A 15,826-nucleotide genomic window follows, 5' to 3' on the forward strand; every position below is an offset into this window, starting at 1 on the left:
ACTGTCCTCAAATACATTAATATTTCTGGAGTGAAACTTACATTTTGTCACATGAAGAGGGAAATATAAAAATTATAAATGAGCTCATATGAATTCAACTGGAGGTAATAAATTACTAAAAAATAGAAACTAGTGCTTTAGGATTTTGTGATAGCAGATGAGAAATCTGGATGTGACTATTTTCACTGTAATACATTGCAAAAATATAAAAGGAAAAAAAAGGTGAAGTGAAGGATTCTTGCCCTTCTCCTTTCTATCACCAAGATATAGCCACTATTAGTAGTGACACATATATAAAAAGTTTGGAAAATTTTAAAAACTCATAAAAAATATACGTAATCTGCCTTGTCAGATATAAATAGTTTGCTAGTAATTTGTACTATCTCCTGGGTGTCTTATTTTCAAAGAATATTTCTCTAAATGAATGTGAGACTGTTGATAAATAAGCTGCCATTATCTTTGGGAAAAATGAAGCCAACAGAATTATGTAATGCATTAAAACCAGTAGGACCAATTTACCTTCATGGAAGGGGTCAAATACCCTGGGTGAGGATTGAAAGAGAAGGATCGATTCCGATGGGACATTGCGCTGGGGAACGCAGCATAGTGAAATCTTCTCTCCTCCTGGAGAAACAATACAACTGAGTCTAAATGAGCCTAATTACTCAGCACACTGAGTTTGATTTGAAGGAAGATGGCTGTGAGGGCAGATTACAGAAAGGAAGAAAGACCAGGGGAAAGAGGGGAAGTCATTGGGAATCAAATTACAGTCCACTGAGGCTTTGAGGAAGCACCTTTATTTCTGGGGCCTTGGTGTCCCCAGCCCCTCTTGTAAAGGAAAGGGCAAGCTTATTTGGAATGCCTTAGGGAAATCAGAGATCCAGGTACTCTTAGCATCTAAGAAAAGTCTACTGCAGAAAGTTACTAGCTAAGGCAAAATAAAAAAACACCCAGTCAGGAAGATCTCAGAAGGAAATGCAAGCGACTCCATTATTCTTGCCTGGGAAATTCCATGGACAGAGGAGCCTGGTGGGCTACAGTCCATGGGGTTAGACAGTCTAAAAGAGTTGGACATGACTTTGACTAAACAATTCACAGTCGCTATATGGTCAATCTTTTATCAGTGTCATTTCCCACTGTTTTTCTTTCCAGATGTCTTGTTTTTAAAATAAGTTCCAGTTGTCAAATTTCATCTGTAAAAACATTGGTAAGTATTTCTAAGAGATAAGGACTTGTTACAAAACATAACCATGATACTTTTGTCACACTTAACAAACAATTCCTTATTGTGTGTTAGTCGCTTAGTCAAGTCTGACTCTTTGTGACCCATGGACTGTAGCCTGCCAGGCTCTATTGTCCCTGGAATTCTCCAGGCAAGAATACTGGAATGGGCTGCCATTTCCTTCTCCAATTCCTTGTTAGTATCATCTGATTTTCCATCAGTGGTTAAGTTTTCCTCATCATCTTGACAAGAAGCAGTGTGCCTGGGGAGCAGGAGGGTGCAAGGATGGGTGTGAGTTACAAGTGTGTGTGTGTGTGTTGTGGGAGGATGTGTAGCCACTATAAGACCATTGATTTTACTCTGAGAAGGACAGGGAGCCATAGGTAGTACTGATCAGAGCTGTGCTGTGATGTGTCTTACATTTAATAAGGTTACCCTGGTTGCTGTGAGGTCAGCAGAGTAGGGTGAGGCTGGAGTGAGTGGGGAGACCAAAGGACTCTCCACCATTTTTAAGAGGCAGTGGGGCCTGGACCAAGGTGGTGAAGGGAGAGACACAGGGAAATGGCTAGACTTCACATGTGGCTAACTAGTTGACCCATATGGGCCACGCCAATAGAAGCAAGTATATCAGCCAAAGTCCCCAGAGCTGAATGTAAACCACTGGGAGCTGGCTTACAGAGAACTTTCAACCAAAACGTGGAGCACAGGAAGGCTGGACAAATCCTAAAGCAATGGTCAGAGTGAGGAGACACGGATGTGAGGTCCAAGTCATTCTAGATTTTCCCAAATTCTATAGGTTAGCAAAACACAAACCAATACCAACATCAGGCAGATGGTGTAGGACTTGGGAGCAGGGTAATTATTTTTTGCCTTCTACTTTCCTGTGTTTTTTCTAGTGAGCATGTATTATTTTATATAATGGAAACAATAACCAAGGACCTTTTGTAAGGTGGTTTTCAGGTTATCAGGAATACAGTTTTAGGCACCCAGGGAAGTGCCAGGCTAAAGCGAACGCCCCTGAAGCCTCACCGTCAGCTGCTTGATGATCTCCTCCCTCTCCTTCAAGCGGGTCTGCAGACGGCCTATGAGCTGAACGTCCTCCGGCCTGGATGCCCCCTTCCCTGGCTTCTCTCCGGAATCTTTCAGTCTGTTTCAAGCAGGCATGCAATTAGCCCCCGCGCCACAATGACTCAGGAGGGAGATGTGGACATGATGGGGATGCTGCCATGTGCTTGGCCTGGCTGGCTACTCTGTTCACCAAAGGGGAAACTGAGGCCCAGGGTCAGCCAGTGAGTTGCTTGCAGAGCTCCAGGTGGATGGAGCCCAGGACCCCAACTCCCAGTCTGACATGTGTACAGCCCAGGAATCAAAGATCTGTGTACATAGATGCCACATTCACCAGGGCTTCAAGAACCAGGGAAGTTTGGGGAAAGTGGCTTTGGCTGGCAAATGTCCCCACTGCTACCGAGGACAGCAGGTTGTGCTAATTACAGATGTGGTTCCATCGCCATCTCCTGGTGGCCAGAGAGCACGGCCTGAGCTGGTTCTGCAAAATAGGGGGGTAGCAGGTACCCACAGCCCTTTCAGTGTGAAGCTGGAGAGAAATAACCTCCGGATGGTGGTGGAGGGAGGGGGGCTGCAGGTGATCCATTGACTAGTTGATAAGAGGCCAGGGCTTTGGAGTGAGAGGACCCGGGCTCTTAACCCAGCTTTGCTTTTTTCTAGCTATGTAATGGATATTTTGCCCATAAACCTCAGTTCCTTCTTTAAAATGGGCATGAAACTGGGTGGTTGTGAGGATTCAAGGAGATAATGTATGCCTGGCACATGGTAAGAGCCCATTAGATGGTAGGTGGTAAAACCTACTCCAGATTTTAGATGATCTGCTTTATATTGGAGACAGTTGGGGACAGTTTTTAAAAGCACAAGTTAAGGGTAAGACAGGTGACATGTAAAGTTACTTAGTGCTGCTTGACCTGGTCACCTTGTCACTAACCCTGACCCCCCAAGTCTCTTCTCTTCTCAGCACTCAGAAATGACCCTGTTAAAAGGTGAATATGCACTCCACACAAATACACCCAAACCTGTTCTCACTCAGTGGAGCATCTTCTCTATCCCTCCCAGCTATTCTGCCAACCTTAGTTCCTACCATCACTCTCTCATTCATTCCACTTAAGCCTTCTGGCTGTTTGGTTTTGGGAGGCAGGCCCCAGGGCCTTTGCACTTGTTCTTCTGTCTGATTGGAAAGCTCTTTGTCCAAATGTCGCTCTCATTTCCACGCCTCCTAATGCTTAAATGTCACCTCCTTACCCACCCTTGGCATTCCAGATACTGATCCTGTTTTCCTTATAGCATTTTTACTATCTGTTATGAAGTTTAATATTTGTTTGGTTACTCTTTGTCAGAATCTCCATCTAGAATCTGTGAGTGCTATGAGAGCACAGTTTTTGTTTTATTCCCACTGTAACCCCAGAACCTAAAACAGTGCAAGGCACACAGAAGGCCCTTAACAAATATTTGTTGAATGAATAAATGAATGCTTGCAAGAAGGGCTCTTGGTTTCTTAATCTGTCCATGGGAATAAGCTTCTACCTTTAATAACTGCTGTGAGAGCAAAAGAGACACAGATCTAAAGACTTTGGACTCTGTGGGAGAAAGCAAGGGTAGGATGATTTGAGAGAATAGCATTGAAACATGTATATTACCATGTGTGAAATAGATCACTAGCCCAGGTTTGATGCATGAGACAGGGTGCTCAGGCTGGTGCACTGGGATGATCCTGAGGGATGGGACTGGGAAGGGGTGTTCAGGATGGGGAATACATGTACACCCATGGCTGATTCATGTCAGTGTATGGCAAAAACCACTATAATATTGTAAAATAATTAGCCTCCAATTAAATTAATTTTTTAAAAGAACTGCTGTGAGGATTAAATGAAATGATGCATATTAGAGGGGGAGATACTCATAAAAAGAGCAGCCTTGATCCTTCTGATTTCTTCCAAGTGTGAGGGTTAAACCGTGCTCATTCCTCACAGATTAATAGTGCCCTGCATGAGACAGGAATGTTGTCTCTCATAAAAGGATGGGTGACCAACCTTCCCAGTTTGCCTGGAACTGAGGCGCTTGTGGAACTCAGGACTTCTAGTTTTAAAACTAAGAGAGTGACAGGGACAATGGGATGAGTTGGTCCCCCCAACAAAATGGTACGTCTACAAGTCCTTCCCAGCCTGGGGCCAAAGCCTCACTTACTCGGTTTCCAGGGCAGCCAGCCGGGCCTGGAGCCGGGCTTGAGCACTGCTGAAATCAGCCACCATGGCCTGCATCTCCTTCCGGTGTTCCTGGCGCAGCATCTCCACCTCCCGGGCCCGCTGGGCTTGCTGATCCTCCTGCAGCAGCCTGGAGGGGTGGGGGTGGGGGGTGGGAGGAGAAGCACAGCTGGGCTTGCCCAGGCGTCTAGCAACTGAACTTCTAGGGGACTGGAGTTTTTCTCCCCACTCTGCCAGGTGGCCTGCAGAATCTGAGGTCAGGACATGGTGGGAAGGAGACCTGGGTTCTCTGAGTTGTGGGGACCAGGATAAACCCATCTTGCGGGACACCGTCTCAGCACCTTCCACCCCAGCATTCCATGAGGGACCTGAGCACAAAGGGGAAGGGTGGGAGGATAGCTCAAGAAAGGAGTCCCAGAAAATACTCCTTTCACTTGGAGCAGGTGAGGAGGCCTGGAGGCTGAGATTCTTCATCAGAATTGATGACTGTTGGGGCTCTGAGAGCTGAGAGACCTGCAGTCCAGTCTGGAAAGGCAGGGTGTGAGAGGGGCTAAGAGAACAGCATTTAGGCTTCCAGTGTCCATCCCTGACCTCCCCCATCACTTCCTAGTTGTGTGACCTTGGGCAAGCTAGGCTTGGCTCAGTTTCTCCATGTGACTGACAATAGGGGCTACCTTATAGGGTTATTGCAAGGATGAACCATGTTAATCCATGTCTAGGACAGTCCATGGCACAAAGTATATGTTCGACCATCAGCTATTAATATCACTTTTCTTAACCTTGGGGTGGGGCACTAAGGGATCCACAGACCAGCCTAAGGGGCCTGACACCCTCCAAAAGTACATGCATATTTTTATGTGAGGATACCCTTCTCCAGGAGAGGGTCTGTTGCTTTCCTCATTTGGAGGAAGCTGTACCTGGAAATGATTAGGAACCCCTACTCTGGTCCAGTGTCCTTACTCCAGTGTTACATGGTGAGTCTCTACCTGAATTTAAGGTGCTCCACCTTGGCCAGGTGGGTTCATGGCTATTCCTAAGATGAGCTCAGGCCTACTTTCACTTGAGCTTTATGCTGGAAACTGGGACATTCAAACATTGGGATGAAATGGATAAGTGCCTTCAAAGGTACAAATTACCAAAGCTTGCTCAGGAAGAAACAGATAACCTGAAAAGTCCTATATCCATTAACAAAATTAAAGTCGTAGTTATAAACTTTCCATCGAGGTGAAAAAAGTCTGTGAATTCAGGATGGAAAAAGGGCTATCCAACCTAGATAAGAAGATCATAGTTATCACTACAATTTACCAAGTACCAGGGTCAGTCCGTGGTAAGCATCTTCCTATATGTTTCACTGCATCTACAATAGCCCCAAGAGAGGTAGTGTTTCCTACAGTTTACAGGTAGGAGAGGTTAGCAGACTTGCCCAAGGTCACACAGCTATTAACAGGAGCACACAGCTATTAACAGGAGCACACAGAACTGTTTTTTAAGCTATGCCACTGCACTGTCTCCCTAAGGCTGGTTTTAAGGATACTTCTGGTATTATTAAGTTTGATTCCATAAATTTCCTAATCTGTAGGGAAATAGGGTAAACCCAGCATCGACCCCTCCCTCTACTTCAGGGCTTATTCTCTGCAGTTTGAGATCTAGAATTCCTAGACCACTGATACCTTACATGGGTCAGAGTAACACCAGTGAAGTCCTGGCATACTAGGGAGTCTTTTCCTTGGGAAGATGCCGAAGGTGTAACCTAATCCTAAACCCCAGAGGCTCACTAAGGGGCAGAGTTGGGAGAGAGGGAGGGAAGGAAGTTGGGAGCCTCAGACCGACCTGTGCTGGTCGCGGAGCTGCAGCGCCTCCTGCTGGTGCTGTTCCACCTCGGCCTGCAGCCGCCTCACTGCCTCCTTGAGCTGCGAGTTCTCCTCCTGGAGGCAGCATCCCTCGCTGGGCTGCAGCTCCACTGCACTCTTGCCTTTGGGAGAGCCCGCCTGGCCCAGGCCACCCTCCTCCTGGGGAGAAAGCAGCCAGAAGAACCGTTTGCAGGAGGCTCAATGGCAGACAAGGGCCACAGATGTACTGTGGCAAAGACCCAGCTTGGAGCTCAAATTCCAGACTTGATTCAGGAGCTCATGTCTAGTCTCTTGAAGTTTTCAGCTTTGAGAGTTGGCCAAATTTGGCTCTCGAAAAGTTGAATGATGCTGGTGAGCCAAGAATGTGGCTTAAAACAAGCCCAACACTCCACCTCTGTGGAGTCTATGTGTGTGTTGGGGGAGGGCGGGGGAGGATGTCTCCTGTCTCTTCTTGTAAGGACACTAATTCACTAGTTATCCCCCAAGGTTTCATTTCCAAATTCCATCATATTGGTGATTAGGGCTTCAACATGTAAATCTGGGGCAACACCACAGAGGGCAGAGGAAGGGGAGAGTGAATATTTGCTGAACAATAATGATCTGTCACACCTCCTCCCAAGATTCTGGAAGAGTGAATCTGGATAGATCTCAGCCCTGTGTCTTCTGAGAAAGCTTCCCAGGTGATTCTGGGGCCACCACAGTTACAATCTACTGCCCCACACTTGCCCTTGCCCATCTCTTTACCCAGGGTGCCCTCCACACCCAATCATTCCTGCCTTGGTGATACCTTCTCATCTCCCTGGGGGAGAGGCAACGATCGTTCTCTGAGAGCCAGATCCCATCTGTGTAGAGGTTACACAGAAGTGCACTGATTTGCTGAAGTGCTGTTTTTCTCTATCAGACCACCAGGTGGAGAAAAGGAAGGAGCCATCTCCACTTCAGTCTTCCCAGTTGTATACCACCTAGCACAGTATCTGGGATTCAGTAGGTGCCAAATGAATGCCTGCTGTGAAATGATGCTTGAAATGCTAAGGTTCAGACAGAAATATAAAGATTTATGTCCAACATTAAATGGGGGCACAGTTAATCCCCAATTGGTGAATGTAGCAGTTTTCAAGGCCATACAAACGTGCCTGAAGGTTTGTGCACCTGTTCCTTACACATGAAGACCGAACAGCATTGCAGAGGGGGCATGTGTGACCCAGGCCCCGTACTTCTTGCTTCCAGCCCTGGGGCGCACATGATGTGGGACACTCTTGGGCACCACCTGGCACTCACATCTGCGTGACCCAGAAGAGCTTGGTTAAGGTTCTGTGGGGCCATGCTTGACTGGAAGGAGAGAGAAGCTGATGGGTATGTCCATCCCTCTCTGTCCTTGGCTGGGAAAGATTTGAGAAATATTTCATGGGGCTCTCAGAAGATTCCGGTGGATGGAACACCACTTACCTGCAGTGGTATCCACCAGTGCATCCTTATATTCTGGCCCCCGCCACCGCCGCCCCTTCATTCCTGCTGCCTGGAGTTGTTCCTTCTTATGAATGAATACATTTCTTCTCTGTGTGGGAGATCACCCAGGGTCTGCTGTTTCTCCCTGAGTGTTCAGGGCTTCCCTCCAGTGAGATGTAGGTGAGGCCGGCACATTGATGACCAGGTACTGTCTCATCCACCCAGCCTGAGTCTCTATCCATAGCCCTCAGGTGAGCCTGTCACTCACTGCAGTGGGCCTATCACTGGACCCTCCAGCCACCAGCTGTCACCATCCCACACTTCCCCTGTCCCCTACCATAGGTCCAGGTGGCTCCCACCAATCTAGAACATATAATGGATCATGTTCTGTTTTTCCTCTGCTAGACTTTACCAACTGTGATATATCAGTTGTTATATCACCAACTCACTGTGATATATCAGTTGTTAATAATTCTCATTCAACACAGAAATTGTGTTCAGGTTCTCAATACCAGCAAAATCTGGAATGAATGATCCCCACGTTCCTCCGATCTTCAGCAGGGCTGGGACACCAACTAGTTATGGCCATTTGCGTACTCTGGTGGAGACTCTAGTGTGTGCAGAACTGTGTGCCAAGTGCTGGGGTTGGGGTGGACTGAGATGGACAGACATGGCTTGTAGTCCAGTCGAGGAAACAAGGATATCCATGTAGTGATGGGTCCCTAACAGGACAGGCAGTAGATGCGGGTGCGAGCTGAGCTGCAGTAACAGGAAGTGTTCCAGGCACTCAGAGGGTGGAGAGAAGTCATGGGTGTGGATGGGAGACCCCCAGCCTGGAAGGATCAGTTGGGCGCTGAAAAGGGAGGAAGGGTCCCAGGCAGGAGGCAGGGCATGTGCAAAGGCACTGAGGCAGGAGGCAGAGGCCATGTTTAGAGCAGAGAGGGAAATGCAGCCAGTGGCTGAAGGCTTTTCAACATCAGACTGGGCACTGGGAGCTTATTCTGATAGCAGCAAGGAGCCACTGAAGGCTTTTCACAGAGGTGCCTTAGATGGATACCTGAGGCCCAATGTGGTGGGCTGGGGAGAGATGTCTGGGTTGTTAGGGGGTCCCTGTGCTACCCAGCAAGGTAGGAATTATGGATGGGCAAGGAGGAAAATGATGGGCCAAGTCTGACCAGAAAGTTCAGAGCTTTGGTGACAGAAAGGCAGCCCCGACTCATGGCAACAGGGGACATCTAGGCAGAAATCTGTTTGGGGAGGTGTTCTGAGAAATTCTGTGCAGGTCCATGGAGTGACCCAGATGAGCTGTCTCTAGCACCTGTCTGTCACCAACACCCTGAGATGCTATTTCATCTGAATTTAAAATAACAGGCTGTACTTAAAACTTGTTTTTTGCTTTCCAGAGGTGGGAGCCTGCAGGCTCATGACATATCCCCCAGGCCTGTGGAAGGAGAAGGGGTGAAAGAGCACTTGGAACCTCTCCCTGATGCTGCTCCAAGAAGGGTGTGGGCAGGGCAGAGGTGCTGACCTCTGAAGTCCCAGCATGGTCCTCGCTGCCCCCTGGACACTGGGTGATGACCTGCCGTCTGCCCATGCTGTCCAGGGCCCTCAGCTCAGTCTGCAGCACCTCCAAGTCCTTCTGGTGCTCAGAGCAGGCAGCCCGCTGCTCTGCCAGCTCCTGCCTCAGGGACTCTGCAAAAGGAAGAGCAGTGGAAGGTCAGAAGCATGCTGAGGCCAAAGTCTGGGGTGGGTTAGGGTGGGGAGCAGCTGTAGGTGTTGGTTCACATTCCCCAAACTTACCTATTTCAATAGAACAGCAACAATAATACCATTTATAGAGGAGTAAATGTGTTAAGCCCTTAAAAAGTGTTTTCAGTGAAACCCTACAACCATCCTATCCAGTATTATCCCTCCCACTTTACGCTGAAGGAACTTGGCCTCAGAAAGCCTGAGCACCTCAGAGCTATACTGCTAATAAGTCATAGTGTCAGGATTCAACACCTCCCATGGTTCTTCTCCCCTCAGAATCACCTGCTTAATCATTGCTGGTTGGTTAGGATTGGGGGTGGGACAGCCTTAATCCAGAGCTGAACCCTGAGGCAACACTTGGCCTCAGCACCAAGACAGAAAATTAAGAACAGGGAATTAGCACATGACCCAGTGGCCTCTTCTTGAAGTACAGGTCTCAAATTGAAATGTTGACATATATTTATGCTAATTCTCAAGGAGACAAACAATCACAGGTTCTCCTTCTCATGGATGTAAGTTCCTAGCTGGATTGTGAACAGCAGGGAGGGGATGGCATATCATCCCAACAGAGTCATTATGAAAACCAGAATCATCCAGGGGAAATGTACATGCCCTCCTTAACTCAGGGACCAGTACAACCAGGAAGTACAATTTCTCCTCTGAGGATTGGGGGTGATTTCTGATAGTGTGACACTTCCCAGTGCGATCAAAAGGCAAATAAAATAATCATTTCAAAAAGAACATTTTCTGATGGAGTAGACAGTATTCAGTGAGTTATTAATTTTTAAAGAGAATATAATTTTCAAGTGCTAGTAAATTTGATACTTTATTTTCCATTATGGACTTTTGAGACTTTATATTTTAGGTATTGCAAATTACTTTTGAAACATTGTTCCAATAATCTCAGAGGCCATAAGGTACATAGTACAGGATTTAGTGTAGAGCAAGTGCTCAACATATATTTGTAAAATAAATAAAAGATGTTTAGAGCAAAAATTAATGATGTTATGAAAGTGTCCCAGTTGTAAAAGATTTCCCACAAGTTTACTATGCTTCCCTGAAAGGACAATAAACACATATAAAAGTTTAATTATTCTGATGCTATTATGTTGAAAAATTTATTTCATCATCTTCCTTCTCCTCTCAGATTTTAATAGAGTGATTTCTATAGCTTAAATACAACCCAATTTTTGAAATCCTTTATCACAAAAATATGTGTAATAAAACTCTTTAGCGAAGCATGAACTACCTGCCCCTCTTTTCTCATATTTTCTCACCATCCATTCATTTGCCCATCTACACCCTCATCCATCCACCTGCCCATCCACCTATTCAACCAGCATGTCTAGGTACCCACCCCAGTGTGTCAGGTAATCTGGTGGACACTTACCCTTCCTGCTCCTCACACAGTGACCTATATTGCATGTCAGGTGTGTCTCACACAGATGATGGAAGGGGAGTAACTTGGACCAGGAAGTCCTAGTATCACCCTGTGGTGGTCTGTGCTCCCACCCATCCAATGCCACCCACAAAGCCCACGATTTGTTATCATCATTACACAGTCCACAAAGCCCCTTCTTCCTGGGACTTGTGCTGAGCATGCCAGTCTGTCCCCAGGGTCTCTCTGGAATCTTTCATCCAGGTAAAGATCAGGCTGCTGTGGGGTCAGAGAGGCCAGGGACAGGGCAGCAAAGATGGTTGCTGTGGGGTGTTGGACTCATCAGGGTTGTCCAGCCTGACCTCAGTCTGGGGAGTCTGGTTCCTGAGAAGTGTGGTACAACCTGGGTATTATCTTGTATAATCTATCTTCTTAAGATGCCGAAACTTTGGCATTTCCCATGTGGCCACCTCCATTCCAGGGTAGCTGCTAACTGGGAAATCTGTGGGACTCTTTCTCTCCTTCATCTGGAAACATGAATGTGGGCTGATGTGCTGACATGCAGTGAGCAGGTCACATTGTCTAATGAAATCAAGCAGCAAGTAGATCTTATTCACTTATGGAGGTAAAGAAAATACTCTTCCAAAAATTCTCTTAAGGAGAGCACTGTCTAGGTTTGAAGAAAATTTTTAAAAGGTCTATATGGTTTTTAATGCTAGACATGAAATAAGGAGAACATTTGTCTTGCTCTTAATAGTGAGAATGAAGATGAGAGTAAAGGAGAAAATGAGGGAGAGAGATTATCTACCCAAACAGACAGAGCCTCTTAGAGTCAGCCATGCACAGGTGGAATATTCAGCAGTAATGACAGTGAACATTTACACAGCATTTACCAGGTGCTATTCTAAGCACTTGCCATGTATATACTCATGTAATTGTAACAACAGCCCAACGAAGGGGATACTATTGTTATTCCCATTTTACAGATGAGCAACTGAGTCACAGAGCAGTTAAGCAACTCGCCTGAGGTCACACAGCTAGTGCACATTGAATGGAGTCAGGCTTCAAACCCAAGCAGTTTGACTTTGGAGATCTCTACTGCCTCTGGAAACTTCCAGAATGCTTTGTGTGACAAGTTTTTGCTGTGAAAACTGAAGAGGAAGTGAGCTTCCTGCTGAGAATGTGAAGGCAGGGAAAGAAGCAGAGGCAAACCCAGAATCCTGGGGGCTTAAGTCCCCAGCTTTACAGAAATCTTTAGAAATGAGAGTTTGAGGCCACCTCATGAAATTCTCACGAAGGCTGAGATCTGGCTAATGCTCAGTAATGATGATGAAGATGATGATGATAATATCATCTGCACTAGCGGGGCTCATTTATATGCTAAGCATTTTATATCTCATCAAATCCGTACAAAACTTCTATGATGGAGAGACAAGCGCAACTCAACTTCCTAGAAAATGAAAACGAGGCTGTGTGTGACCTGATGCACATCTCGCAGCTGGTTGGTGGCAGAGCCAGGAGGGTCACGCTGGTCCTTACCACCCCCCACCCCACTGCCCCAACCCCTGATGGGTGCACGGCTGATGCATACCTAACAGCAGTGCCTGCTGAGCCTGCATCCTCTCCAACTCCCTTTGGAGCTCTTGCCGGGCCTTTTCCTCCAAGGCCTGCAGCTCCAGCCGGTGCGCCTGGTGCTGGATCTGGAGGCTGTGGCTGGATTCCTTCTTCAAGCGTTCTTCTGTGGCCTGTGGGCACAAGTGGGAGGAAGAAGGCATGAAAGTGGGCACAGAGGGGGAGACCTGTCCCCTTTGCCTAATTTTTCCTCATTGTCGGGGGCTTCCTTGAGCACTTGCCACTCCCCAGTGGAGGGCTTATCAGGCTACAGTGACTGTTCCCCTACTCATCTGGACCTGGCCACAGCAGCCATTTTGTGCTGTGTAATCTAACTGGCTCACAGCTGACTGGACCAGAGTGGATAACTGTTCAAAATTGGAACAATCATTGGGAATTTGGTGTTAGGAGGTGGGGGAAAGAGACAGACACTAACTAGGAAAAGCAAGAAAGCAGGTTCTTCTCTAGGGCCTTTAGAAAGGACACAGCCCTGTCAACACCTTGGTTTTAGGACTTCTGACTTCCAGCACTGTCAGATAATAAATCTATGTTGTGCTCAGCCACCAAGTTTGTGGTAATTTTGCTACAGCAGCAACAAGAAACTAATAGTTTCTATTACTTTTGCAACAAAGAGTTCCAATTAACACATCCCACTTTTCAGGTGAGGAAACTGAGGCTGAGAGAGATGAATTAGCTTTCCCAAGGTCACACAGAAAAGATACAGGATTAAGAGGAAACAAACTCAGAAAAGTAAAGTGCCCTAACCGAAAACCAGTAATGGTGGGTGCAGGATTGTAACCCATGGGTGATGGTATCCAGGGCCCAAGCCCTTCCCACTCCCTCAAGCAACCTCCAGGAACAATGAGAAATGGGACTGCATCAAATGCATGAGGCTCCCGTTAGGGAAAAGCAGACGAGGCAGCTACTAGAGGGCAGCAGCATCTTTGCTTTGCTGCTCCCCAGCAAATGGGGAGAAACAGTCTTATTCCTATCATGGGAAACTCAGTCATCCCCTGGTGAGTTTATCTAGACAGAAAAGTCTTGTACTTTTCAAACTCTCTGATACTTTCTCCTTCTTGCACTTGCTGCAAGGCTCAGAGCACTCCAACTGGTGACATTTTAATCCCAAGGAAATGTGAATGGAGAGATTGAAGCAAAGATCTTGCAAAAGATGGAGCCAATCTCTTTTTAGGTCAGCCTTGCCTGCCTTCTGGCTCAGAAGTCCTTGGCAGTGAGGATCATGCAAGTTTTAGTGGCCAGATTTTATATCAAGCCAGACATTCATCCCTGGCAAACTGCCCCAGCTTTTTGTTTGCCCTGGGGCTTCTCTGGTGGTTCAGACAGTAAAGAATCTGCCTGCAATGCAGGGGACCCAGGTTCAATCCCTGTGTCAGGAAGATCCTCTGGAGAAGGGAATGGCTACCCATTCCAGTATTCTTGCCTGGAGAATCCCACAGACAGAGGAGCCTGGTGGGCTACAGTCTATGGGGTTGCTGTTAGTCATGTATTGCTTTAAGCACTTCTGGTGAATTCTCTTTAGATGTTCTCAGTGGTTCTGTACGGTACATGTTACTAGCCTCACTTTATGAATAGGGAACATGAGGCAGAAGGAAGCCTAAGCTCCCTTTCCTTGTAGGTAGCAGACCCAGGATTTGAACCCAGGCATCTCACTCTCAATCACTATCATGTATTAGGAATGATCATATGTCTACCATCTCCAGTGAGAATTTCAAACACTTTGGTCTCATTCTGGAACCACCCCAAGTAGACTGGAGCCAGTAATGAAGACCCCATGAATCTGGTTCCATGGCTGCTAGGGACTGGGGCTTAGAACTGTGGGTTATCCCAATGGACAGAGCACACTCCCCTCTCTCCCACCACAGACCTCTACGCTTCCTCTGCCTCCTGCAAGGGATTGAGGCCTTTGGCCTGGAGGAGTAAAGCTCAAGCCAACACAAAGGCCAGCATGACCCAGCATGACCCAGCAGTGAATAACATGGGGAACTTGTCAGCCTTAGCTCTTGCAGACTGAAAGCAAAGCTGGAGAAAGATTTAAGAGAATAAAAGAAGAGAAGGAATTCACAAATTCTGAACACCTACTAAGTATCAAGCAGTCCATATGCATTATCTCATTTCTTTTCTCTCTCATTTTTCTAAAAGCTTCTTTTTTATTTTTATCTGGGCAATGCATGAACACAGTATAAAGAGCCAAATACCGCTTTTTAAAAATGAAAACTAGCACCTCCCAGCCCTCTTTCTTCTTCTGTGTGCATCCTGTCTACTGGAGGTAGCCATTGGAACTCTTAGTTCTTTCTTCTGATATTTACCACCAATAACAAGACAGTATCTCCATCCTGCTTTAACTTGATTATTTTAGAAATTATGAATTGTCTTTCTATTATGGCAGATGAAGATTTTGGTCTCATACATTCTTTCTCTTCCATTCCTCAAATATTGTTATATTTCTTTTTTAAATACAGTGAACTATATTCAATAGTTCCTTCTTGTAAGTAAATGCCATTTACTACTGAGCTAAGTAAATTATAATTATTAAAATCTACCTTGGATTTCCCTGGTGGTCCAGTAGTTGGGAATCCACCTGCCAGTGCAGGGGATGTGGGCTCAATCCCTGGTCCAGGATGATTCCACATGCCTCAGGGCAACTAATCACGTGTACCCCAACTACTGAAGCCTGTGTGCTCTAGAGCCTGTGCTTGGCAACAAGAGAAGCCACCACAGTGAGGAGTCTGTGCACCAGAACTAGAGAGTAGCCCCCACTGCAACTAGAGAAGGCCCACGTGCACCAAACAAGACCCAGCACAGCCAAAAATAAAGAAATAAAAAGTCTACCTTATCCAAAGTTTTATTTTTCCTTGCGTTAATAACTACTGTATTTTATTATTATTTTTTGGATTTTTGGCCAATTCTTCCTACAACCTCTAAAAGCTTTGTAAAATACGTTCACTACAATTTTCCACATGGCCAAATCGATCAGAGAAGCCATCAAGCCTATTTTTCCATGGAGGCATCTCTTCTGGAGCCCTCCATCCTCGTGCTCCAGTCTAGACTCCAGTCTAGGCTCTGTTAGTGGCACAGCTAGGCTCCTGAAACTTTTCTCCTGTGCTAGATTCCCTGTATGCTAGATCTCTTTTATTCCCTCTTTTTTGGTGTGTTCCTTTGTTTTGGTGGGATATTCCTCAAGGAACTTCCTGAGGAAAAGTGTATGGAAGATGCAAAAAGAACTCTGAAGGGTGTTCTGAGGCTGACTGAGACCATCCAAGAAAGGGAAAGCTTCGGATGG

The 15,826-nt window shown here is 46.4% G+C and overlaps 1 protein-coding gene across 1 annotated transcript in view; it reads right to left on the bottom strand.

The window, feature by feature from the left end:
- The window catches only part of FAM184B (family with sequence similarity 184 member B), a 120,594-nt gene that overhangs the window by 3,584 nt on the left and 101,184 nt on the right, over window positions 1-15,826 (bottom strand). The window contains exons 11-16 of the mRNA XM_068974895.1: window positions 12,506-12,659; window positions 9,316-9,479; window positions 6,322-6,500; window positions 4,475-4,621; window positions 2,252-2,369; window positions 520-624 (exon numbers count right to left, since the gene is read on the bottom strand). Of these exons, the coding sequence (XP_068830996.1) occupies window positions 520-624; window positions 2,252-2,369; window positions 4,475-4,621; window positions 6,322-6,500; window positions 9,316-9,479; window positions 12,506-12,659 (867 nt within the window). The remainder of the gene's footprint in view (window positions 1-519; window positions 625-2,251; window positions 2,370-4,474; window positions 4,622-6,321; window positions 6,501-9,315; window positions 9,480-12,505; window positions 12,660-15,826) is intronic.

The sequence above is a fragment of the Capricornis sumatraensis genome, chromosome 7 (assembly GCF_032405125.1).
Source record: "Capricornis sumatraensis isolate serow.1 chromosome 7, serow.2, whole genome shotgun sequence".
NCBI lineage: Eukaryota > Metazoa > Chordata > Mammalia > Artiodactyla > Bovidae > Capricornis > Capricornis sumatraensis.